Source organism: Dasypus novemcinctus, chromosome 18 (genome assembly GCF_030445035.2).
Source record: "Dasypus novemcinctus isolate mDasNov1 chromosome 18, mDasNov1.1.hap2, whole genome shotgun sequence".
Lineage (NCBI taxonomy): Eukaryota > Metazoa > Chordata > Mammalia > Cingulata > Dasypodidae > Dasypus > Dasypus novemcinctus.
The window spans coordinates 83,085,356-83,112,256 of record NC_080690.1 but is presented as its reverse complement, the minus strand read 5'-3'; the positions used below and the strand labels follow the sequence as shown (position 1 = coordinate 83,112,256).

The window sequence follows — 26,901 nt, the reverse complement described above, 5'->3', positions numbered from 1 at the left end:
GCTGTTAAGAGTTAGAGCTGGATTTACGGTGGCTCCTGAGCCTCTTCTAACCACCCACTATATTCCACTCAGAGGCACCTGGCACCATGTGCCTTATGGCTGATGCATTTCCTTACACCCACCATTTCCTGAGTGACTCCCTCATGGCTGATGCTGTTGGAGGCTTTGTGTGCATCTTCTATTGGGACCTACTCAGAAAGCATGTCCCTCCCATTGCTCTGTTGAAAAGATTGGGGTTACAGCTGTGCCTCGCTGGGCAGTTTGGTATAGTTTATGAATTCCAAAAACAGATATTGGATTATGTTTGTAAACTGGTCTCTACCTCTGGGCATATGAGATTATATTGGATTCAGAGGTTTCACTTTTACTTGATTAAATAATAATTAAGGCTTTGATTGGGCAATAACTCAGTAGGATATGTGGTTCTATAGGGCATATCACTTCTTGCCTGGGCAAGAAAGCATTGGATGCCCTGAATGGACTGGCTGACACAGAGAGGAGAAGTGGGGTGACCGTGGGCTGATCATTGTCAAGGACTCATTCACAGTGGCAAATTTATTAAGGTCCAGGCTTTTCAGGTTCCACACTCCATAGGGTTCAGGTTCAAGTTGCTGGAACATAGCTATCTAGAGAGTTCTACTTAAAAAAGCAAATGATCAGCATAACTGGCCTCTGCTCTGATCCATTACATGTTGATTGACCATTAAAATAATTAGCATGCAAATTGAGTCTGCCACTCTCCTCTGAAATCCTTCATTACACTCAGCAAGCTCCTGAACACTTAACAGTCCATAAGCCCTACGTAGTCTGGCCCAGGCCCACCTGACTCCTCTCTGCAAGTTATATTAGCTGCCTTGTGTTTATCTCCTTCAGAAACTCCAAAGGCAAACTCTTCCTGACTCAGGCCTTTTGCATATTCTGCTCCATGTGCCTTGAAGTTTGTTCTTCCCCCTCAGCTCTGAAGCGCCTGTCTCCAAGGTCAGTTGAATGTGAGAATTTGTGTTAAACACACAGCACCCCCTTGAGAACCCTCCCGTGGCAGTCCCATGTTAACTTAATCACAAAATACCATTTCATGATAACAATCTCTCCCTCTGGATGTGGGAGTTGGTGACAGAGTAACCAAATCTGCTTTATGCACCACTGAGTCCCTAGCACCTGACTCTGCATCATTATTATTGTTTTGGAAATTTTCCTGAATAGATGAAAGAATGATTTCTCTGAGAGCCATGCATGGCCCTTATTTTCTTTCTCTTTGATATTATCCCAGTGATGACAACTCCCTTTTGACTCTCATACTGGGGCAAGACTTGTATACAAAACAACTGTCTCCAAGTTCTCTGTTTTCTTTTTCTTCTATTCTGAACTTGACTTACACAATATTCACATTAAAACAAACCCACTATTCTAGGCTAATTGCACCCACTGCCTCCAGTCACTGGTGTGGTTTCAAGAGCCGGTCGTATTCTGACTGTTCCCCTGGACTTTCTTGAGCTGATCAATAAGTATTGGGCATAGGGGTGGCACTGACATGGAGCCTTCCAGCACCTCCTAAGGGGTAGAACACATTCCTTACAACAGCCCAAAGTCGTGTTAGTCGAGCTAGGGATGCACTGCCTGATTTATATTTCCACATGTTCGTCTGTCAAATTGCCATCTTCTGGTGAATTTTGGGTAGATGGTTGAGAGGGACAAATTTAGACCTTAATAATTGTTTCTGTTCAATTTAATTCATCACAAGGCATTCAGATCTCCAGGGGCCAGGGGTCTGTCCTCAAGTCAACTTCCAACCTCTCACTTTTTCAGGTCTTGAGAGAATTTTTCATTTCTAATTCTATGAAATTTATCTTCATTATTTCTTCAAACATTTCTTCCTTTCCATTTTCACTTTCCCATTATCTGATGTTGGGCTTGTTTCTTTCTTTTTTTTTTTTTTTAAGCAAACAGTTTATTTATTGTAAAGTGAAAGAAGTCAAAGTACACACTTGAGACATGCCTGTGGGTGCTCTTACTAGCAAAGAGATACCCCAGGTGCCTTGGGGCCCAGGTTTAAGTAGGGATGAAATGGGAGTGTCTTCTTGCCTGGTGGCTTCAGTTGGTAGGGAAGGGCTGAGGGCCAGTGTGTTCTGTCTTCTCTGGTTGGGCAGAATATGATGTGATCACTTATTTTCTGAGTTCTGTATGCAAGAGCTCAGGTCTGGATGCCCACAATAGCTCAGGTCTGGCTGCTTACCGTGCTTTCTGTTGTCCCTGAGATGAATGCTTAGTGCTCTTCCTTTTTCCTTGTCCAGCTCCCCATTCTGACCTGCCTCAATACCTTGTTTCTCCTTTTTTTACTGACAAATAAATTATTTTTTTTACATAAAAAATATAATAGGTTCCCATCTACCCCACTCCCACACACCCCACTCCTCCCACATCAACATATTTTTTCATTAGTTTGGTACATTCATTGCATTTGATGAATACATTTTGGAGCACCTCTACATAGCATGGATTATAGCTTACATTATAGTTTACACTCTCCCCCAGTCCATTCAGTGGGTTATGGCAGGATATATGTCCTGCATCTGTCCCTGCAATATCATTCAGGACATATCCCAATCCCGAAAATACTCCCATATCAAACTTCTTTTTCCCTCCCCTGCCTTCGACAATGCCTGTGGCCACTGTCTCCACACAAATGATATCATTTCTCTCATTGCTAGAGTCACGATAATTCTATAGCAGAATATCATTAAGTCTACTGTAAGCCATATGTTTTTCCTCCATCCTGAGGACCCCAGGATGGTGATGTCCATTCCACCTCTAAATTCTGAAGGGGCTTAGATCTCACATGGCTGATGTATGGGATTCTCCTGCTTGCAGTAGTAGACTCTCTCGGTTCCTTGGTGTGGTGGTTGACCATCCTCACCTCATTGTTAGCTGACATGGGTAAGTCCAATGAACCAGATAGTAGGTTCTGCAACTCTGCTGAGGATCAGGGCCCAGCTGGCACATGGACAGTCCAGAGATTCAAGTCTTCTGTGAGTTTATACCAACCCCAGTACCAAACACAGGTTCAGCAAAAGTGACAGAAGAGGCATGTGTACAAAGGTCACATCTGAGTTCACCTCCTTCACAATCAGGAGCACAAATTCCAAAGTAGGGTCCACTAGCAAGGCCCTGAACTCCAGAGTCATCTGTTATGATTATAGAACCTGTGTGTGTCTGTATCACTTAGAATCACCACTAACTGGGGTTGTATCTATTTTGGCTATCTCTGGGGTCCTGCTGAGGTGTGCTAAGTATGACCCTTCTGTTGAGCTCCTGACTCATTTTGAAGTCTCTTTGCCAGATAAACTCATTTGTCCTTACCATTTTCCCCTTTTATTCAAGGTTTTAAATGTGATCTTTTCAAACTACTCTTATTTCGTGGGCTGTGCAAAAGCATGTGGAGAGAGACTGAGCCCATGGGCCATCGTTTGCCAGCCCCTAATCAGTGTTCTTAAAGTTGTTCTGTCTATTGTACCTATGTGGTAGAAATAATACATAATGATGTGCTCTTCCCAACTCCATGTCCAGTGGCATCACAGTAGCTTGAGGCAAACCAGTGGGAGTATTTATAACACAGAAAATGGTAAACACTGCACATCAGGATTTTTTTCTCCCAAAAGCTCTTGGTTAAACATTTACCAGCAGATTACTGATTAGCCCCCATAGCAGCCTTTCTATCTGTTCTATTTGTACAACCTCTCATTTTGTTACTAATTGCCACCCATACTCCTTTGTATCCATCAGAGCAGAAGAGAGATTGGGTAATCTATGCACATCACTATTCTCATTTTAGAGAACCTGGAAGTGGTACCATGTAGTTGTTTTCTAAAGATCTTTGTAAGCAAGGAGACATCATATTGAAACCTAGCTTGACAAGATGGCAGCTGCACCACCTAATAAAGATTATTTAGCACTACTGATTCTCAGTTCTTTTATTTTTTTAAAGATTTATTTTATTGATTTCTTCCCCCCCCTACCACATTCCCCCCATTGTCTGCTCTCTGTGTCCATTCATGAGGACTGAACTGTTGGACACCAAGAAACCAGAATCTGATTCTGGAAATTCCAAGCCTCTAGAAAACAAGTTCCCTGATGAAAGTGCCCCATTGGAGGACTTAACTATACTCCAAAGTTGTGAATCAGGATAGAAGATGCAGTTATGTCAGAAAGACTTGTGGAAAGTCTTACTGTCTGATGGCTTGGCCACCTGCTTCTCACGTGCTAAACCAACAGACTTTATGAGAGAGCTATATGAACAAAACCACTGTCAGCCTGGAATAAAAGGGACATGGAAAGGAGAGAATGAAGGGGAAAGGATGTCAAGAGGAAAACCATGGAAGCTGAGATCTAGAAATAGGATATCACCTTGGGTCAAGAGAAGAACCCTACCCAAGTGTACAGTGAGTTGAAATTACCCCAGCAGTTTAAGAGGGTATATGTTCCTGCCCAATATTCTCTGAGAGTTTTGTCACCCCAGGGTACAGACAGGGTGGATCACATTCCCCAAGGTTTATGGCCATTAAGGTCAACACCCCACAGGTCTGAAAGTGGTTCAGCTGCCCCCATAGATTAAGGAAGGCCAGCTGGTCAACTCATTTCTCTGAGAGAGTTGAGCCTGCATGCTAAAGGGAAGGCCAGATAGTCAACTTGTTGCTCTGAGTGGGTTGAGCCTGTTTGCCTAAGGTTAAGGGGAATGTTGTCTTCACATCACTGTACTAGGGAGGTTAAGAGTCTTACCCAAAGATTGGGTAAGATGTGTTAATCACCTCAACACTCTTAGAGGGTGAGGCTTGGAGCTTGGTTTATAGTCAGATGCTTGATGAGGGTGGAACCAAGAAAATGGCCATTGGGCAAGCATGTGGAAAGGGTGGGTTCCCATAAGGCACCAAGGAGAAGAAACCATCATTTTAAGAATGACTTTCATGTAAGGGGGAAATGGAAAGGAGAAATGAGTTTATATGGCTACGAGTCTCTAAAAAAAAAGAGTCTGGAGGCTGTCAGAAGGATTGCCCTTATGCACAACTGAGCAGAGTCTAAGAGACAGATAAAGTAGATACAACCCCCAGATATTGGTTCCTTTGAGGGCTAAAGAGATCCATGGGTGTTATGGTCATGGCAGATGGGGTTAACTGCCATGTCAGATGGCCCTTCTTTGGAGCTGGTGTTTATGCGTGATGAATCTGGACTCAGATGGGATCTCTCTTCATAAGACTTTCATGCTACTGTGCTGGAGTTGTAGTTGGTGTTGGGGTTTAAGATATATTTAGGGGATCTGAATCTCTGGACTGACAATGTGATAGCCAGGCCCTGAGCCTCAACAGACTCCAGCACCTACAATCTGATTTATTGGACTCATCTCACTCAGCTAAGATGGAGTTGAAGAAGGACAACCACCACACCATGGAGCCTAGAGTGCCTACAACTGAAAGCGGGAGGATTGCATCCAGTATCCATGTGGAATCTGAGCCTCCTCTTGACATAGAGGTGCAATGGACACAACCAATCCAATGTCCACAGAGAAAAGGTGGCATTGGAGTGGGAAAAGTGGACATGGTGGCTAATGGGTATGGGGAATGGCAGGAAGAGACGAGATGTGGAGGCATCTTTGGGACTTGGAGCTGCCCTGGATGGTGCTTCAGGGGCAATCACTGGACATTGTAAATCCTCACAGGGCCCACTGGATGGAATGGGGGAGAGTATGGGCCATGATGTGGACCATTGACCATGAGGTGCAGAGGTGCCCAGAGATGTACTTACCAAATGCAATGGATGTGTCATGATGATGGGAATGAGTGTTGCTGGGGGGGGAGTGGTGGGGTGGGGGTGGTGGGGTTGAATGGGTCCTCATATTTTTTTTAATGTAATATTTTTACAGAATCAATAATAAAAAAAAAATTAAAAAAAAAAAGAATGACTTTCAGACAGAAATCAAATGGAGAGTGCCCTGCAGGTTTACTGAAATGTAGGGGACCCGATACTCATGTTTCCCTCCCAGTTGCTCCTTATTGTAATGAAAATGTTTGTCCTTTGTCTATTCATTTGTGTATTGGAAGCATAAATTGTTTTGTAAGTTTCAGAGATCTATAGCAGACATGATGATGTCCCAAGACAGACTGTATTCTGTAAATTGATTTTGATATAATTTGGTACTTGCATTTTTACTGATTTAAGGTTTTTTTTTTAATATTGTAATGTCTTTTTGGAATTCAGAGTGTGGAGTGTAGCAGTTTGATATGGCTGTGAATTCCAAAATTGGATATTGGATAATGGTTTTTGTTGTTGTTTATGGTTTTTATAAAGGGTATTTATTTGGGATAGGAGCTTGCAGATACCAGGCCATAAAGCATAAGTTACTTTCCTTAGCAAACTCTATTTTCACATATTGGAGCAAGATGGCTGCCAATGGCTATGAGGGTTCAGGTTTACTGGGTTCCTCCTTTTTTGGGTTCTTGCTTCTCTCTGGGTTCATGGTTCCTCCCTTCCTGGGGTTCCAGCTTAAGGCTTCAGCATCAAACTCCAACATCAAAACTCCAACATCAAAAACACTCAACTCTGTCCTTTGCCATGGCTTTTATCTTTGCCAACACCTTAATCATAACTCAATCATACCCAGGTACAGATCAGATTACAAACATAATTCACTATCTACTTTTGGAATTTATAACCATATCAAACTGCTACAGAAATTTTGTGGAAATATACCTAATTTGTGCAGAATTTTTTGGGCTTTTAAAAAATTCACTGAAGTATATTACTCATACATAAAGATACATGAACAATAAGTGTATAGGAATAGTTGTGAACTTACAAACAAATATGTATCACATCATTCAGTGTTCTCATAACTTACCCAACCATGAATACCTTGCATTGATATGAAAAATATTTTTCATGATTGCATTTAATTTTTTCTCTCTTTAATTTTCTTTTAAATGTTACATTCAAGAAAATATGAGGTCCCCATATAACCCACACCCCACTTCATCCCAATCCTTAATCTGGTCTGTACCTGGGTGTGATTAAACTATGATTAGGGCTTTGATTGGGCCACATCATTAGGACACTGAATACCCACCATTTGGTGTGTGGGGACTCACAGATAAAAGGCACAAGGGACAGTGCTGAAGGTTTTTGATGTTGGAGTTTGGTGCTGAAGTCTTAAGCTGGAGCCCTGAGAAGTAAGCTCACAGAGGAAAGAGAAGCAAGCCCCAGGAAGAGATGAACTGAGCCAAAGAAGAAGCAACCCTGGGAAGGGAGGAACCCTGAACCCCAAGAGAAGCAAGACCTTTGAAGAGAGGAGGCCAGGTAGCTTGAACCCTTGCAGATGTCGGCAGCCATCTTACTCCAACATGTGAAAATAGACTTGGTGGGGGAAGTAAACTATGCTTATTGCCTGATATCTGTAAACTCCTACACCGAATAAATACCTTTCACAAAACCAACCAATTTCTGTTTATTAAGATCAGCACCCCTTTGGCTGAAAATAAAGGGTAGAAGCTTAAAGTCACAAGGTCATAAAGCATAAATTACTTCCCTCACCAAAGTCTGTTGCCATGTGTAGGAGCAAGATGAATGCCAGTGTCTACTGGAAGGGCTTCAGCCTTCCTCTTCCTCCTAAGGCTCTGTGGTCCAGCTCCTTTGGTTCTCAGCTGTAGGCTAGCATAAGGCTTGTCTCTACCAAGGGCTCAACTTTTCCTAGGCTCAGCTGCTCTGGTCTCTTCACAAGGACAGCTGTAGACTATCAGGCTCACCTATCTTCTGCAGGCCACAGAACCCTGTCCAGTGATCTGTCTCTCTTTCTCTGTCTTCTTCCCTGTGTTTACTTTTGTGAGTGTCCACTCACCAAGGGGTCTGGGACTCAATGTCCTACTGACAAGGAGGAATCAAAGCCCTAGACTTAATTTAACCAAGTAAAAGTGAATTCTCTGCATCTAAAACAATCTAATATACCCAGAGGACCAGACCAGCTTACAAATACTATCCAATATCTATTTTTGGAATTCATAAATAATATCAAACTACCACAGAGGCTATTGTCTTCACAAGTTGCCACTCTGGTGGGAAGTATGAGATGGTAGGTGAGTAAATTAAAATGCCACATCATTCTCTCACTAAATTCACCAACTTCCTCCTTCCCTAAGTTTTCCCTGGCTGTTGTATGTTTTTACAGGGTTTTTTTTTTGTTTTATTTTTAAAGATTTATTTTATTTATTTCTCTCCTTTTCCCCCTCTATTGTCTGCTGTGTCCATTCTCTGTGTGTTGTTCTCTGTCTGCATGTATTCTTGTCATGCGGCACCAGGAAACTCTCACTGTTTTGTTGTTGTCACATCATCATCCTGCGGCAGCTCTCCATATGTGCAGCACCACTCCTGAGTGGGCTGCGTTTTTCTTGCATGGGATGGCTCTCCATGTAGGATGTACTCCTTGTGTGTAGGGTAACTCTACACGGAGACACCCCTGTGTGGCATGGCACTCCTTCCATGTGATAGTACTGTGCATGGGCTAGCTCACAACATGGGACAGGAGGCCTATCTATACTCCAATACTACAATTAACAGCTCTTAGTAGAACCACAAAATTGTACATTCATCACCACAATCCATTTGAGGACATTTTCACCACTCCAAAAAGAAAACCACCATACACCTGAATCCCCTGCTTTTATTGACACATTAGGACATGGAAAAAAGTTAGCATTTGAATCCTGAAATTGGTATGCCTCATCTGAAATCTAAAAACTTGAGGAATGAATAGGTGTGGGGAAAAGGGGGTAGGAAAACAGATTGTGTGTCTCAATGGAGTTGAACTATTGGGGGAAATTGAATGCTAATATGAATGATGTGGAATGTAGAAGCTGAATCTGAGAGTGGGCTATAGGTCACTGATGATTGAAGGGCAGCAGACCTTAGAAAAAAGGAGCTGAGGGTTTGTAGCTTCAACTGAGTGGCTTACAGGGAGGTTAGTCCACAAATTAACTCACAATGTTGGGTCTTCGATGTAAATCATTCTTTGGCTTCTGGGTGCCTTGGGGAAAGAATATGTTTCTGGAAAGAGGACTCCTGTCAGTTTGAAATTGTCCAGGAACTTTTGATTATAGGTCACCTGGTTTTGATACCTGGACAAGGCACCACCAAAGCATCAGCTACAGAAATAGACACATTGAATTCAGAATAATTTGTAATAGTGGGCAAAAGACAGAAAGAAATGAGATTGGTGATGTTTACAGAAAACAAGTAGTGGTGTATATACTGTTTCCTTTCTTACTCTAATACACAAGTCACAAATATTGCAAAGAAGTTCTTTTGAGGGCTAAAGAGACCTAAGGGTTCTATGGTCATGACAGATGGGGTTCACTGCCATGTCAGTTGGCTCTTCTTTGGAGCTGGTGTTTCTGCGTAATGGACTGGACTCAGATGGGATCTCTTTTCACAAGACTTTCATGCTACTTTACTGGAATTGTAGTTGGTGCTGGGGTTTAAGATATATCTAGGGGATTTGAATCTCTGGACTGACAATATGATAGCAATGCCCTGAACCTCAACAGACTTCAACTCCTACACTCTGATTTATTGGACTTACCCCACTCAGCTAACATGGAGTTGAAGAATGTCAACCACCACACCATGGAACCTAGAGTGCCTACAACTGAAAGCAGGAGGATTGCATCCAGTATCCATGACATAGATGTGCAATGGACACAACCCATCCAAGGTCCACAGAGAAAATGTGGCATTGGTGTGGGAAATGTGGCCATGGTGGCTGCTGGGTGCGGGGAATGGGAGGAAGAGATAAGATGTGGAGGCGTTTTTGGGACTTGGAGTTGTCCTGGGTGGAGCTTCATGGACAATTATGGGACAATGTAGATCCCCCCAGGGCCCACTGGATGGAACGTGGGAGAGTATGGGCTATGATGTGGACCATTGACCATGAGGTGCAGCGATGCCCAGAGATGTACTTACCAAATGCAATGGATGTGTCATGATGATGGGAGAGAGTGTTGCTGTGGGGGGAGTGGGGGGTGGGGGGCGGTGGGGTTGAATGGGACCTCATATTTTTTGAATGTAATATTTTTAAAAAATGAATAATTAAAAAAATAAATTTACTTTGGGAAAAAAAAAGAATTTCCTTTTACTTTTCAACCTGGGTAAAATTTATGTATGTTTAAAATATTATTTTCTTTATTTTTCTCTATGTCTGAATTATTACATAAGGTTTTGAAGTGAGTATTCCATGCAAGTGATGAAGCACTTGGTTGTTTTCAATTTTTAGATACATAATTGCATTATATAATTAAAGCATCCTGAATGCACTGATCGAGGTTGTACTTCAGCTGGCCTGCCTGTGCACAGGACAGGAAGGAGGTCAGTAGTCACATCAGATTGAGAAACATGGGCTCCTCATTCCCATGGGAAAGCCTCTTGTGGAAGTCCTGCCATCTTCTCTTCATATACTTTATCAAAAGTTTCACTCTGTGCCACTGTGAAGTGATTTTTCCAGTCCCCAGTAATTCCTGTTAAATAAAAAGAATGAGTCTCCATCACATTTATAAATAGGATCTCAAGACTGCATTCTGCTGCCTGTGTCTGTCCCTGCTTGCCTTCTCTCTGAACACTGACCTGGAAATTGTAGGCAGTACAGCAGAGTGGCTAAGAAATTCCTGTCTGGAATCAGCCAGCCATCGTTTCTAGCTGCAGAAGTCTGGTTGCATAATCTATTTGAGCCCGAAGTTTGCCAAATATTAAATAGGATTTTCCCTAATACTTGCCTCATAGTAATATTGTGAGGATTGAAAAGTGAGAAGGTAAAACAACAAGAACATCTGACATATGTTAAGTAATTGTTATATGCCAGGCACTGTTTCAGGATTTTACATGTACACCTCTTCAGTAGTCACATGTCTGTAAGACAACGGTTGTTTTTTTCCTCCAAAACCACACTTTGGCCTGACCATCTATGTAGACAGGGTGTTCTTGCTACTCACTTCTGATTCCAGTCCTTTTTTTTCTCTCTCACTTTTTTTTAAGATTTATTTTTATCTCTTTCTCACCTTCCTGCCCTGTTCACCCCATTGTCTGCTCTTGGTGTCCATTCACTGAGTGCTCTTGTGTCTGTATTCTCATTAGGCAGCTCAGGGAACTGATCCTGGGACCTTCATGATCAGGATACAGGAGATTACTCTCTTGTGCCACCTCAGATCCTCTACTACTATGTCTTCTTGTTTTCTCACCTGTTTCTCTTCTTGGGACATCTTGCTGTGCCTCCTCTCTGTGTCAGCTAGCTCTCCTGTGGGGCACCTTTTCCCATGTGAGGTGGCATTCCCACAGATTGCAGTTCTCCTGTGCAGGTCACAGGTGCCGCATGGGCCAGCTCAATGCATTGGACAGCTTGCCCTCACCAGGAGGCCCTGGGCATCAAACCTTGGACCTCCTATATGGTAGACAGGAGCCCAATTGGTTTAGCCACATCTGTTTCCCTCATTCTCACTTTTGAATCTCATAGCAACCAGCTACACTACCCAGAGACTCTCTCCTTTCTAGCTTTCTACCACCATCAGGTCAACCCCTTAATCAATGAAGATTCTAGCTCAAGCATACTGGATTCCTGTAACTATCATAGAAAGCTTGTTGATTTCAATTTCCATATAATGATCCTTCTTATAGTCTGGATTGCTGCTCTTTGAAATTATATCTTTGAATGATCATGCCCTTCTCCTTGTAAGCCACTCAGCTCAAGGCCACTTTATTCCTAAGGTCTGTTGCTGCTCAGTCATCTCAGTGCCCTATAGACAACTCTAACTTCCAGCTTCTACATTCCACATCATTCACATTAGCATTCAATTTCTCCCAATAGTTCAACTCTATTGAGACACACAATCTGTTGCTGCTACCTCCATTTCCACACATCTGATCATTCCTTAAATTCTTAGATTTCAGATGACTTGTACAGCTTTCAGGATTCAAATATTACCCTTTTTCCATGTCTAATGTTTCAATAAAAGAAGGGTAGTAAGGGATAGGGTGGTTTTATTTTTGGAGTAATGAAAATATCCTAAAATTGATTGCAGCGATGAATGCACAATTTTGTGATTACACCACAAATCCTTAATTTTACACTTCAGAGCGATTGTATGGAGTATGAATATAGGTCTCTAAAATGGCTTTTAAAAAGCAGGGAAATTCATTGCACATTCATTTCCTGATTCAGATCAAGGAAAACTTCTCACCTTTTCTTAACAATTGTGCTTTGCTGTGATCCATTATGGTATCTGGTAATTGAGAGAAATTGCTCATTTTGTTATCTTTCATGACTTGGAAGGATATGTTCTTTAGGACTGAGCTCAGTTCTTCTGGGGTTAGCTTGTAGCCCAAGAACTGGCTGATGAGCTCTACAGTGCCTTTTCTGTCCTAGATTAGGAAACAAAGCATCAGAATTTGGAAATAAAATTCAAGAGGAAAAAATAAGAACTGTAAATAGAAGCAGGGGCACAGAGGAAGGAATACCTGGAGGAGATAAAATGAGAAGGGGGAAGAGTATAACTAGGTTTTGCACATCTAGAAAATGATCAATATGGGATAAGCCTAAGTTGCAATAGAAAGAACACCAAAGACAATTGGATGTGATGGAGAGGTGGAAAGGAGATAACAAAGGTTAAAACACATCTAAATCAATATTTATAATTCTTCACCAAGCCACAAGCATGTGTTCCCCTCTCATCCTCTCACTCTATAAAACTCCAATTTTGCTTCTGCTTTGGTAGTGCCTGGTTTTCAGAGGTGTCCTGAATTGCACCAACTGAACAAAGATGTTAAGCTCCACTTGGGTCACCCTTTTTGATAAAAGCCACCTCTTCCTATCAGTATACTTGAATATTTACATATTTGTGCATGCTAGAATCACATTTACATTCTATTAATCTGGGATTATCTAAATATTTCTTGTACCAATCTTGACCTTTCCAAATCCCATGTTTCTTTCCAACCTGACATTGCTCCTTGTTTCAATATTACATCAGCTCTTTGGCCAAAGAAATGTTGATGACACATTTCAGCATGTGTACATCCCATCAAGTAATTCCTCACTGCATGTCTCAGATGTTTGAAGAAGAAATGAATAAGAAAAGTAAAGAAAGAACATGTCCTACATATGTAGGACAATGGAGAAAAGGTGGGGAATAACTCAACTTGATCTCCTCACTGGGATATTCTCTAACTGAAAGGATAGAATAGAAACATTAAAAATGGAGGTAAGTTAGACACTATGAAATGGGAAAGGGAATGAAATTTTTGGAAGAATTTTCACCTGATGCAAGTCCTCATATGCCACTACCAGGAAATTATCTTTTCCCCTCATTGACAGCCAGCCACGAATATGATCAAACCATGATCCATATGACACTGCAAGAGAAGTGGAGAGAAAAGGTCACAGTAGAATCACCCTTGTGTGCCAATTGCATGTAATATTCTGACCAATGTTAGAAATGCCATATGTATTTGAGGAGTAAATGAGTGAAGTAGTGGATATTCTTTTCCATTTCCCAATTTTCATGAGAAATAGTGTTCTGCATTTACCCCAATGATGGCAAAACACTAGTTGCTGTATACGATAAAATATTTTAAGACCAAGTTCACATATGAGAAAAATGAATTTTGGAATTTGAAGGAAATTGAGATAGCAAGTTAAAGAATAAGTGTGTTATGGACTCAGTGCATTACAGAGTCAATGGTGTTGTTCTTTCCTTTATGAATATCATTTATTTCCCCAATACAAAAGAAAATCTGATTAAATGTATCAGACACTGATCTCCCTGTTCTTCACCCACCCTATACCTTTGAAACAGCATATTTTATGAAAATTTTTCCTTACACATTTACTTTATTCAAAGGACTGAAGTATAAGAAGTCATGCCCTAAGGTATCCCATTACCTGAATATTGCTGATGTGATCAGATGGGGTTTGTGATCCATGTGGACCACTGCCTCTTCCTTGGACATCAAGAGAAAAATTTGTTCCCCTTTCTGTCTCAACAATAAAATATAGGTCCACAATTCCAGGAATGGTGAGTTCTTTTTCAGGTCATATTTACATAAAATAATAGAAACCTATCCTCAAACAAAAACAAACAAAATTCTCATGCAGAAATACAGTATATTCTGGTTGACTTCAGGGTTCCTTCTATCCTTAATGAGGTCTGTGTGAATTCCTATATTGGATTCACTGATAAAGCACAGCATTTTCATAATTCCCTTTTTGCTTGAGTAAGTTGTGATGTTTAATGTTGTTTGCAAGTAACAGGTTGGTCTAATTAAGTAGGACCTCTGGTTGTTGAGATGATGGCCCCAGGGCTCACATGATGAAATGAATTTCTGGACAAAGTGTGGATCATAAACTCCAAGCAAGACCTTGGAATCAGCATTCCAAAAATCAAAATGAAAGCTATGTCTTTCCTGACAATAAATACCCCAAAATTTTTGAGTACTGACAAACTCTAGGCAGTCTCTCAGTTAATACACCCAAAATCCTTTTTTTGTTTGTTTGTTTGTTTGTGGTATGCTGCTCACTGGGCCTAATGAAGATATTGGATCATTTCTTTTTTTAAAAATCTTTTATATATTTATTTTAATAAAATTTGATAGATCACAAGGCATGTTATATTAAAAAAAAAAGAAAATAAAAAACTTAAGAGTTTCCCACATAACCCACTCCCCACCCACCAAGTCCTTTATAACCAAGAAGCAAATAGGTGTTTAAAGAATTTATGTCATTAGTCTTTTGAGAAACACCTAGTAATAGGTTGAATAATCAACACTTAAACACAGAGAGTAGAAACTCGTAGAATAGAACATGGTATGTAGAAACTTGCAAGATCATGGCCAACCGGGGCATATCGTACAGCTAAAGGAAAAATGCTCGTAGTGGAGAATATGGTTACTCTGTTGGTCTGCAAGGGATTCTCCTAAAATGTGAACCTATTGAATAATCTGACAAATATTTTTGGCATTATGATGCTTTAAATGTATCTTTTATGGAAATCCATTTACATAAACCCAGGGTACCCTTCAGAAATAATTATTTTTAATGAAATACAGGTTGAAGTCCATGCTCTTTACTACAATATCTATGGCCCATGATCTCGATCTCAAAGATATTATTAGCTTCATATCTTGCCAAATCTCCATGCCCTTTCCAATATCCCCAGCACCAGATGTGTGAGATCTCTCCTTGTGTAATTTTCGGTGCCTGTCCCCCAATATTAGGTAACTGGTAGCTTACTCTTTACACTCTTTCTCACATCCTAATTGTTTGAACTTACTAATGCATTCTAGAGTCTACTCTGTGGTAGGATATCAGGAGTTCTTTTTTACATCAAGTAGGATTCTGTTATATTGTTGGTAGATGTTTTGGTCCTACTTTTTTGGTTTTGTTTGTTTGTTTGTTGTTGTTATAAATAATTCTGCTTTAAACAGTCCAGTATATCCCTCCTTTTTGCACTTTTCCTAATGTATTCGTTCATGTAAAGAAATAAGAATCCTGCATCAAATGGAATATGCATATCTAATTTTGTTAGATTTTACAAAATAAGCATTCCTAGGCTTGGACCATTTTCTGTTCCCATGAGAAAAAAATGGCCATGCTTATCTAACAACAGCCTCATGATCTAGGTATTTCAAAGGTTTTGAACGTTTTCTGTCATGGACAGAGGAATATCCACCTTAAAACACCAGGAAACTATGACTTTGTTATCTTTTGATTAATTTAAGGATCTTGAGAAGATCTTCATTATATCTGGGGCTAGTAAAATCAAATGGGTCCTTGTGAAGAAGGTCAACCACTACATCAGGGAGCCACGAGTGCCTACAACTGCAAGCAGGAGAATTGCATTCAAAGTCCAATGGAATCTAAGCCCTCTCTCAATACAGAGGTGGAATGGTCATATTCATCCCAGGGACCACAGGATGGAGGAAAAGGGTATGAACTAGAGTGGACTTACTGATATTCTACTATGGAACTATTGTGATTAGTAATGGAAGAAATTGTAGCACTGATGTAGAGAAAGTGGCCATGGTAGCTGCTGAAGGTAGGAAGAGGGAAGAAGAATGATGATGTGGGGGCATTTTCAGGACTTAGAGTTGTCCTGGGTGGTACTGAAGGGATAGATGCTGGATATTGTATGTCCTGCCATGGCCCACTGGGTGGACTGGGGTGGGGGGAGTGCAAACTACATAGTAACCATTATCCATGTGGTACAGTAGTGCTCCAAAATGTATTCACCAAATGCAATGTAAGTCCCACGATGATGAACGAAGTTGCTGATGTGGGAGGAGTGGGGTGGGGGGGGTAGTGGTGTATGGGGACATTTTATATTTTTTTAATGTACCAGGTAAAGAAAAATAAAGAGAGAAAATATTTCAGAAAAAAAAAAGGGTCCTTGTAATAGGGAGGCAGGTGTGAGAGTCAGAGAAGAAGATATGATGGTGAAAGCAGAGTTTGGAATGATGTGGCCATGAACCAAGAAACACTGGCTGCCTCTTGAAGCTGAAGAAGTCAAGAAACAGATTGTTCCCTATAGCCTCCAGAGAGGAAAGCAGTTCTACTGATAGACACCTTGATTTCTACCCAAAAGTCTCATTTCAGACTTTTGATCTCCAGAAGTATAAGGTATAAAAATATTATTTTGTTATAAACCTCTAGAGTCTGTGGTTACTTTCTGAGCAGCAATAGGAACCAAAACAAATGGTGAGAAATGGCAATAGCATTTAAATTCATACTTGTCTTATTTTGAGTGAGGTATAGTATCTTTGCATATGTTTATCAGTTACTGTTTCAATGTTAATAGCTTAATTTTGCTTGAAAATTGCGGTCACCCCTCTGGCTGAAGTGTGGTTTGCTGGCCTGGCGGGGGAGCAGCCGCGGCAGGCCAAGCAGCTGCCCCCATAATAGGGTGGCTGGTCGGACTCACCGCCACCCCTGAAGGGAGCTCGGCATGGGTGCAGAGTGCCCTCGGGTCTCCCCTTCTCGGCAGCCATGCTTCCGCGGCCGCCCCTCCTCCCGGATGGCGCCACAAGATGCCTGTGGGGCAGCACCCTTCTTCTTCTTTCTCCCTGCGCAGGCGCAGGGCGGAAAATTCCAGTCTGCCCTTTTCCCCTCCCCCGACAGCAGCAACAGCCAGGCGTGGGCGGAAAAATCCAGTCTGCCCTTTTCCCTTCCCCCGACAGCAGCAACAGCCAGGCGTGGGCGGGGAAACTCAAGTCTGCCCTCCACCCCAGCAACAGCAGCCACCAATCCCTAAACCCTGCCCCTTCCCCCAGCAACAGTAACAGCCAATCCCTAACCACCACCCCTCCCCCGTCCAGTACCGCCCACTGACCTTTCACCAGCAACCAATCAGAACAGGGCGTGGCTTCGACCAATCAGCCTTCCCCAGCCCCTATAAAACTGTTGCCTCTCCCTCAATAAAGTTGGACTTGCGTGTTTACCTTGTCTCCGCGGTAGTTCTTCTGCCGTGCGCCCTCCAGTCCTGAGAGCCCCCGACAAGGGCCTGGCCTCCCTTGTCCCCAGTTCGTCGCCTGCTTCTCCGGGCGACCCCTTCGTCGCCTGCTTCTCCGGGTGACCCCTTCGTCGCCGGCTTCGCCAGGCGACCCCGTCAGCCGAACCGCGCAACCCCTGTGAGACCGATCCCTCGTCTGCTGCCGGGCCGACCCCTCGTCCCAAGTGGGACCGACCCCTCATCCCGAGCGGGACCTACCCCTCGTCCAGAGCTGGACCGACCCCTCGTCCGCAGCCAGACCCCACCTCTACCGACCGAGCAAGCCGCCGCAGAAAATAATACAGGAGAATAAGGCAGGGGATAAATAGGACAAATAGAAAAAACTAGATGATAATTAATTGAAAAGCATTGAAGCTGGGCCATGGGTACTTTAGTAGAGGATCACTAACCCATTGTCTCTACAAATGACTATTATATTAATCAAAGTTCTCTAGGGAAACAGAATCAATAAGAGATATCGTGGGAGAGTATGGGCTATGATGTGGACCATTGACCATGAGGTGCAGCAATGCCCAGAGATATACTTACCAATTGCAATGGATATGTCATGATGAAGGGAAAGAGTGTTGCTGGGGGGGGGGAGTGGTGGGGTAGGGGTGGTGGGGTTGAATGGGACCTCATATTTTTTGAATGTAATATTTTTACAAAATGAATAAAAAATAAAAAAATAAAAAAAGAGATATCTGTCAATAGTGCATGATTTTAGAAGAGTCTTTCTTGCATTTGTGGGGATGCACAAATCCAGGTTGCACAGGCAGGCTGCCACCAGGGACTCCAATCAAAGTCCAATGAAGTTTCATATGAGTCCTGGGAGAGGTTGGCTGTCCAAAGACGAGCTGGGAAATTCTATCTCAATGTGGGAATCACTCCCCCTTTTAAGGTATTCCACTGAATGGGGTAAGTGAAATCATTGCTGATTGTATTCTCCCAGACTGATCTAATTGTAATCAGTTATGATTTACCATTGCAGTAAACACAATGGTGACTAAAGTCCATAAATGCCCTTGTATTACAGTTAGCCTAGTGCTTGCTTGACCAAACAATATGGCACAATTACCTGGCTGAGTTCAAACAACAGTCTAACCATAACAATTATCTTTTACACTTTCCTTTAAAAAGCTATACATTATTATCTGAAATGCTTGAAGAGTTAAGAGTCTGGCCAGAGAAAACTATCAATTGATTTTACTGCAGGAACTGAGTCAACAGAAGTAGTGACAGTTACACAAAGCATGGTGCTTTTGTTTCATGTTTATATCATCATAGTTTAGATTAAAAAGAATTTAAGCCTTTTATTTTGAGATAGATTGAAATGCAGTTATAAGAAAGACTAGAGAGGGAAGTGGATGTGGCTCAAGTGATAGGGCTTCTGCCTACCATATGGGAGGACCTGTGCTCAATCCCTAGGGCCTCCTGGGGAAAAAGAGGAAGAGAAAGTGTGCCTGTGCAGTAAGTAAGCCATTGTCCACATGGTGAGCCAGTGCCCATGCAGTGAGCCAGTGCCTGCACAAGTGATTCATGGAGCAAGATGATGATGCAACAAAAGAGTGATGAAAGGGAGAGTCAAGGTTGAGCACAGTAGAAACCAGGAACTGAGGTGGTGCAGCTGACAGGGAACCTCTTTCCACATCAGAGTTCTCCAGGATTAAATCCTGGTGAATCCTAGAAGGGAAAAAGTGAAAAAGAGAAGACCAAAAGAAATACATACAAGATCACACAGCGAATGGACACAGATATCAAAAAATAAAAAAATAAAAAATTCATGGGAGGGGGAAATGAAGAAGAAGGGGAAAAATAAATAAAATGAACCTTAGGAAAAAAAAAAAAGAGAGACTAGAGAAGATCTGAGTACCCCTTTACACAGCTTCCCCCAGTAATAATATCTTGCAAAACTATAGTATATTATCACAGCTAGGAACTTGGCACTGATGCAATCTACTGATCTTATTCAGAGTCTCCTGGATTTACTCCTCTGTGTGTATTTAGATTCAGGTAATTTTTTCACATGTGCAGATCCAGGTACCACCACTACAGTTTAACTAGAGAACAGCCCCATCACCACAGCGATCCTTCAGGTGCCCTTAAATCACAAAGCCATCTTCCTCCCTCCAGTCCTTAGCCACTGGCATCCATTCCTCTCTCCTGCTAAGAAGCTATCATCTGGGGTCCTCTATGAATGGCATGCATGACCTTTCAAAGGACTCGGTCCTATTACCAAACTTTGTTTTCTCTAGCTCCCCCTGCTGATATGGGTAGATGTGTTCAAAGTTTCTTTAAACGGGCAACAGAGCATCCTCATTGGAATAATCTGGGTAGAATCTTTTTCTCATGAGGAACAGGAAGGACAGTTTTCTGCATGAAGCAGGTGAGAGCATGCTTAGTGCCACGCATCCCACAAAAGTATGTTCTTAACCATAATCCATTCCTGTGGATGAGAACCCATCTTAAATAGGACCTTTTGATGAGATTACTTCAAGTAAGGTGTGGCCAGTGGGTCAGGAAGGGCCTTAATCCTATTCCTGGAGTCCTTTATAAGCAGAATGTAAGTCAGACACATAGAGAGAAAGCCACCCAAAAAAGCTGGAGGTCAGTGGCACCAGGAGAAGCCAGGAGAGGCTGCCATGTAACAGAAAAGCCAAGGACAAGCATTGCCGGTCACCAGGCCCAGAACGCCTCAGTCTTCCATGAGAAAGCATCACCTCAGTGATGATGCCTTGGATTTGGACTTCTAGCCTGAAAACTCTGGGCCAAAAATTCCCACTATTTCAGCTGAGTACCACATGGTATTTGTTTTAGCAGCCAGAAAACAAAAACAGATCATGTGAATGAAGTCAGAGGTCAATCATGGGATTTAACTCTAACATAATACACATGACATGTCCATTATGTTTCATATACTTTTCCAAGTAATAGGTGCACAGTCATGAAAACCACAGTCTCTAGGTGGGTTCAAAGAGATGCCATTCTAGTAGAGGTAGACACAGAAGGACCAACCAATATGATAGATGATGAAATGTGTCAAAAGAAAAGAAGAGGAAGTGAAGGATTAGAGAGAGGACTGCGTTTGTAAGAATGTCTTGGGGCACTGCCTGGTAAGAGGACATTTCTCCTGAGTCATATAAAGGTAATTAATAAAAAAAGACTGCATTTGTTATCACCTGATAAAGGAAAGGGGAAGGCAAAAGATGAATGAACATTGAATTCTAACAATCATTGTCAGAGAAGGCATAAGAGGAAAACCAAGGAATAGCTGATATTCAGAATGCAGAGTTCTACAAAGAGGGTGGAGTGGGAGAACATGAGTATCCATGTGCCTGAAAAGAATAATTGGAAACCCTGTGAAGGCACAGAGTGTGTAGACAAAGGTGGGTGGTACTAAAGGCTAATCGACATCAAGGTTGGAGGGCAATGTGGGTATTTACCCTGCCAGTGTTACTTGGATATGAGGTACAGGAATTCCATTCCATAGAAAACCATATTTCAAGAGACTCACCATTTCCCTGAAGGAACCATTGAAAGAATTGTTCAAATGACTCTGTAGATTTTACAATCTTCACTCCTTTCCAAAAAAAATAACCGGAAGTAATAATATCTCTGGGATTTCTGATGATATAAATAGCCTAAGTTGAAAAGAAAAAAAAAAAGTGGGAAAAAAGTGGATCTGATTCCCTTGCTCCTTGATCTTAGAAAATGGCAAAACAGCTATTCCCCAATAAATCATGTGGCTACTTGTCAGTCTTCTCCCATTCATTCATTTAGCAAAGTTTGTTGAGGACCTACTGTAGACCAGAAATTATGTACATACTCTAGAAGGAACAGTGAATAAGACATGGATTGTTTCTTGCCTGATGGACACTTCAACCCAAGCCAAGGAAAATCCCCCCAGTACTTTGAAATAAAATTAATGTTATGCTATATTGGTGCCACTGTGTAAGCTGATCTGAGTGTGAATCAGGAAACCTGAGTTTTGCTGAGACTCTGCCCCTGACTCACTCCCTAATCAGTGCTATTCCAGACAATTCATGCTCTAGGTCCAGCTTCTTTACCTATAAGTGTTTACTAAATCAGCATTTCCCAGTCACAAATCAGACAGATGTTAATGGCTAACAGTGTATAAATGTTCTATTTATTATAAAATTCAAAATGGTGGGATGAACAACTTCATTATGCTGCTTTAGTTTGGGAAGCCTCTCAGAAAAACGGTATCAATAAACCTGAAAACAGTCTAGGGTCTGCTGGATCCAGTTCTGATCACGTGCCTGCCCCATGGCTGTACCTGGACATGCCCGGAGAACTGAGTCTTTAGTTATGTGACTTGTCCAAGTGAGAACCCTTCTCTGAACCTCAGTTTCCTCTTTTGTAGTATGGTGATAACAATGTGGTAATAGGAATAATCAGGATAATATAATTAGTTACGATAACTAATAACACTAACTGAGAATGTACCCTATGTCAGCAACCAACCATTGCACTTTGTCTGCAGTATAATAGTATTTTAGTACTCATATTATTCTACATATAAAATATATGTATGTGTCAATAGTTACATAATTATATAATTATATATAATATATAGCTATATAATATATAGTATAGTATATGTTTAATTTGAACTAAAGTATACATTACATGTATACGTAAATATGCATACCAAGTAAAATCAATATTGTAGTACATATATTACTATATGTCTATATATTTTATGTACATCCAGGGAGGCACCCAGGAAGCCAGAGAAAGATACTAACATTTTGTATAGTGTGAAAAAGGTGAGAATTCCTCCTGGCTTCTCATCGGAAAATATATACGCCCAAAGAAAGTGGAAAGCTGGCTTTAAAGTGCTGGAAGGAAAACACATACATGCATGCACACACAGCCATTAGCCCTGAATCCTTTATCCATGAAAGCTGAGAATTTATTACCAGTAGCTCTACCCTACCCTAAAACCTGCTTGGGGAGTGGGGCACATGGGAACCGCCTATATTTTTTTAAGGTAACATTTTTTGTGATCTATGTATCTTTTAAAAGTAAACAAAACCTATATTTTAAAAAATGCTTAACCAAGTCTCTCAGGATGAGTGAAAATGGTAATGCATCTATAGGAAGGAATAAAGAGTCTCAGAAACAGTAGCTAAGTGAGTAAATATAAAAGATAATATTTTTCCTTCCGTAATTCACTTAAAAGGCAGACAACTGTTTGCAGCAAATTAACAGCACAGTAAAGCAGTCTTTAGCATCTGCCATCTCAGGTGTCCCTGGTGATATGGGCTCTGTGAGGGGTCCTGGGTGTTTTTTCATGAATAACCTGGGCTGTGTGTGTCAAACAGTAAGAACTGCAGCCCCACCTTCCATAAGCATGCCAACCAATCCAGTCCTGGAAAGCCAAATAAGTGATACAGGCTCTATAGACTTTAGATAGTCAGGGAGAATGCAAAGTCAATATGTTAATTCAATCTTACTGGGAATGTGGAGAATATGTATTAATTCAAGCTCATCTATTACTCAAACAAAGCACCATTTGACTCCCAACTCCTATATCCTCTGAATAAAAGGAATTCAAAAATCCTTTTCTGGGCTCAGGTTTTTGAACAGAAAAGTTCCTGAGCCCGGCCTTTCATTAATAAATTTTCCTTCCCAAAATTATTCCTGAGTACTGGCTTTCCATACGTGATCACTGAATCTCTCTGCTTCCACAATTATGGCACAGTTGCTACACTCCACCTAGTTCTGTCTCCAGGTTGTCCCTGTCTCAGCAGATCCCAAGCTCCAGTCACACAGTTCAACACCCCAGCTTTTCCTTGCTCAGACCCTAAATTAAGGACCAAAGCCTCCATCCATACTCCACTTGCAAACCCCTGCCCTTCTGGAGACACCCAACACCTTCCTTATATTTCTCTCCCTGCTTCACCCTCTTAATATATTTATGATGTTTTTAAAAATAGGTCTTATTTCTTGAGCATGCCCTGAGGTCAGATACAATGGCAGGCAATCACTAAGCAGTATTATTGCTATGGAAGTAGTTAATTAAAGGTTTTCCCATCATCTTTTTCCACTTAATCATTTAGGAGCTGACTTGACTTGACCTCACTCAGCACACTTTTTTCTACTATGGAGCCTAATACATAATAGGTATATAATACCTAAATAAATGAAGAAAAAAGTGCAGGAATGCATGCACAAAGGAATAAATGAATTCAGGAATGAATACAGCCAATTTGAACTGCAAAGGCAATACACTATTGTGAATGAACAAAAGCTGGAAAGCCAAGATTTCTGACCCAAACCCCAATAGTTTTCCAGAATTTGGACTTAGGTCCTTTTGTTTTGTTTTGTTTTGTTTTGTTTTCTTTCATTCATTTCTTCATCCAATATTTTCTCAAGTCTTTATTTTATGCCAAACATTATGCCAGATTAGTGTTAAATGGTAAAGAAAAAATAGTAACAAAATAAACATGAACTGCATGACCCTGGCGAAAGCAGTGAAATAAATGAACCTGATGATAAACAACCAGACAGAGAGAAATATAGCACAACATTAGCAAAATATAGCACACTGTGGTTTTAGAATCTTTTAATAATATTTCTACTACCACATCATGTAAGATGGTTAAAAAAGGGAGTTTCATGCAAGTTACTCAACATCTTTGGTGTCACATGATTTCAACAATAATCTAAGAAGAAAACACATTCACATATATTACCCCAGGGTCACTCAGTGTTAGAGCTATACTTCAGAACACCTGGAATTATGAATGAGGCTTGTGGAGCTTTTTTGAGGTGGGGCAGAAGAACCAGAGATTGAACCCAGGACCCCATACATGGGAGGTAGGTGTTCAACCACTGAACTACATTTGCTCCCTATGTGTGTTTTGATTGGGAAAGCCATGTCATGGATAGAAGATATCATGATTAGAGAAAAACAGCTGGGTTCCAGATGTGAGCAGCAAGCCATATTTCCTCTGAAATATAGGTTCTGATTTATAACCTATAAATGGGCAACTCAATGTTGGGTGAGATAGTGATCAACTTACTAATGAAAGCAGTATTTTTGGAGCCACACCACAGAGATTACGTAGTATCAGATACTATATCTTGGAAAAAGGTTGTCTAATGTGCTCACGTTAATGAACCACATATTAACTTGGTCCCTAAAACATGGGCATTCATGATGCCCTAGACGTTCAGAGGGTCATTGCCCTTGTTCACTCACCTTGGCTTTGGAACTGAAGAATGACCTGGGGAAGAACTGAATGGGCAGGTGGGAGATGTAGAAGCTTGGGCCTTTTTCAAGTCTACGCTTCCTTATTTCTTTATATCCATCCACATTTTCTAGCCATGGTGAGCGATCCCAGGTGACCACAGACTGGACCCAGCTGGGATCTCCTCTGGAATGAATCAGACTGATGATCTCCAACAACCAGTTGGTTCCTAGACAGAGAAAGAAAAAAGTGGCATCTACAGCAACCTGATTTTTGGCCATGCTACCACATTCAAAGCCACTTTTTTCTTCCACTCATGATGTCCATGCCCATAAGTCCAAATATGTTGACATTCCTCATTTTCCTTCCTCAGCAGCATTTGGTCAGTTCTCCGCCATTGAAACACCTTGCTGGGCATCCCCTGCTCCCCCTGCTCCCTCTTCTTTGCTCCTTCCTCATCAGACACACAACACTCGCCCCTAACCATTTTATCTTATTCTATATCCAGAGTTGGAGTAAGTTTGAACCTAAGGATTTCAGAGGTGACCAAGAAAAACAATTGACCACTAGACGGACATAACACAAAAGCAAGGGGCAAGCTCCTGCAGCCAGAAGCTCCTGGAGGCCAGCCCCACTGCAGAGAGGATGCAAGCCAGGGGAAACCCCCACCCTCTTGGGGAGAGCATAAAAGAAGGGGCCTGCTGATGTGCTGGAGACAGCCCTGTGGGGAGCAGCTGGCAGGAAGCTCTCAGCCCTAGGGGTGCTGGTTTTACCTTATCACTGGTAAAGGGATGTTGGGCAGGTGAACTCCAAGGCTCAAAGTTCCTTGTTGGGGTTGTTTTAGAAGAAAGTAAATATGGCACCAGGGGCCATATTTTGAAAACTGCTGATTCCTTGGGTGTTTAGGGCTGCAGGTAATCACTGAAAACACATCCAGCCTTGCCCTGTTGCTATCCTCCCCATTCTCCCTGTGACATTGGTCCCCTAGCTTTACAATTCCTTGAATATGCATCTTTTTACTCTTGGCTTTTCTACACGCACTTTCCCCTCCTTCATCTAACAATCTCACATTCCTTCTTGAAATCTCAGGGTAGAAATACTTCACTCACTCCCCCCACCCTCAAACACCCCCTTGTGATCACAAGCATCAGCTTTAGGATTCTCTCCACAAGGCCCCGTATGATGTCATGTCCTTTGGATTATGGTGGCCTCTCCCTTTCTTTGGAGTCAACAGGATGTTGGTCTGATCACCAACAGCCAATGGGGAGCAGAGAGCAGGCACTGGTGACATCAGCCCCCAGCCTTCCTCAGTTTAGGATCCTGCTTCCTTACCTGACTTTGGGTAAGAAAGTGTAATGACATCTTCATCCTTCACCACAAATTCATCCCGCAGAAGCTCCAGGTTTTCAACAGTGTGTGTAGGAAAAGGAATCCCGTCTACCCACATGTAATCAGCAGCCATCCTGAAGGAGTCCTGATGAATGCTTCCTGCAGAGCCTCTTAGCAGCTCAGGTGTCAGCAGTTGTAGAAGCAGCTGCTGACCTTTTCCAGGTGCTGAGGGAGCTGGACTTTTATGAGAAAGGGAGTTTGGCACAGACCAATCTCCAGCTTGCTGAGGTTGCCTTACTGGACGAAGGCCACGGGAATATCAAGGGTGACAGGAAATGACTGTCTAATGACAGCTGGAGTAATAATTAGCTAATGAAGTAGTTTCAGAGGATGCATGAGTTGTGTTAAAAATAAAGCAAACAACAAAAAAAAGGGGGTGCAGAACAAGTTTATTGATGTGAAGTTGCATTCATACAGAAGCAGCACTGACAGAGGTTTCTGCTCGAAGGGGTGAACTGGGGAGCAGCTTATATGGCTCCTTGAAACAAAGGTAATGGTGCAGGAGAAAGGGGGCACAGTTTACGGTTCCTTTGGGGCCATATGCACTGTTTGAGCAGGGTGTCCTTGATCATTTATTAGCCAATCGGATGTTGATGTAAGATTGTGACCATTTGGTGAAGACTAGCAGACTTTGCTGATGTTGGCTTGAACTCTTTTCTTTTAAAGATTTATTTTCTTTTTTTGTTTATGTCCACCCACTTTCCCCACCCTATGTGCTCACTGTCTGCTCT

General features: G+C 41.8%; 1 protein-coding gene across 2 annotated transcripts; it reads right to left on the bottom strand.

Annotated features, from left to right (window-relative positions):
• Positions 1-10,182: 10,182 nt before the first annotated feature.
• Positions 10,183-26,243, bottom strand: LOC101417110 (sulfotransferase 2A1-like). 2 transcript variants are annotated; one of them, XM_071208981.1, is made up of 4 exons: positions 26,114-26,243; positions 24,793-25,010; positions 21,076-21,202; positions 10,183-10,547 (listed from the first exon to the last, which is right to left on the bottom strand). In XM_071208981.1, the coding sequence occupies exons 1-4, from the start codon at positions 26,241-26,243 to the stop codon at positions 10,435-10,437; spliced, it is 588 nt and encodes a 195-aa protein (XP_071065082.1). In that variant the 3' UTR covers positions 10,183-10,434. The 2 variants fall into 2 exon arrangements, 1 of the variants encoding a protein (XP_071065082.1); XR_011646246.1 differs by lacking the exons at positions 21,076-21,202; positions 24,793-25,010; positions 26,114-26,243 and adding exons at positions 12,261-12,441; positions 13,337-13,425 and having other exon boundaries at positions 10,467-10,547.
• Between the last annotated feature and the right edge of the window lie 658 nt (positions 26,244-26,901).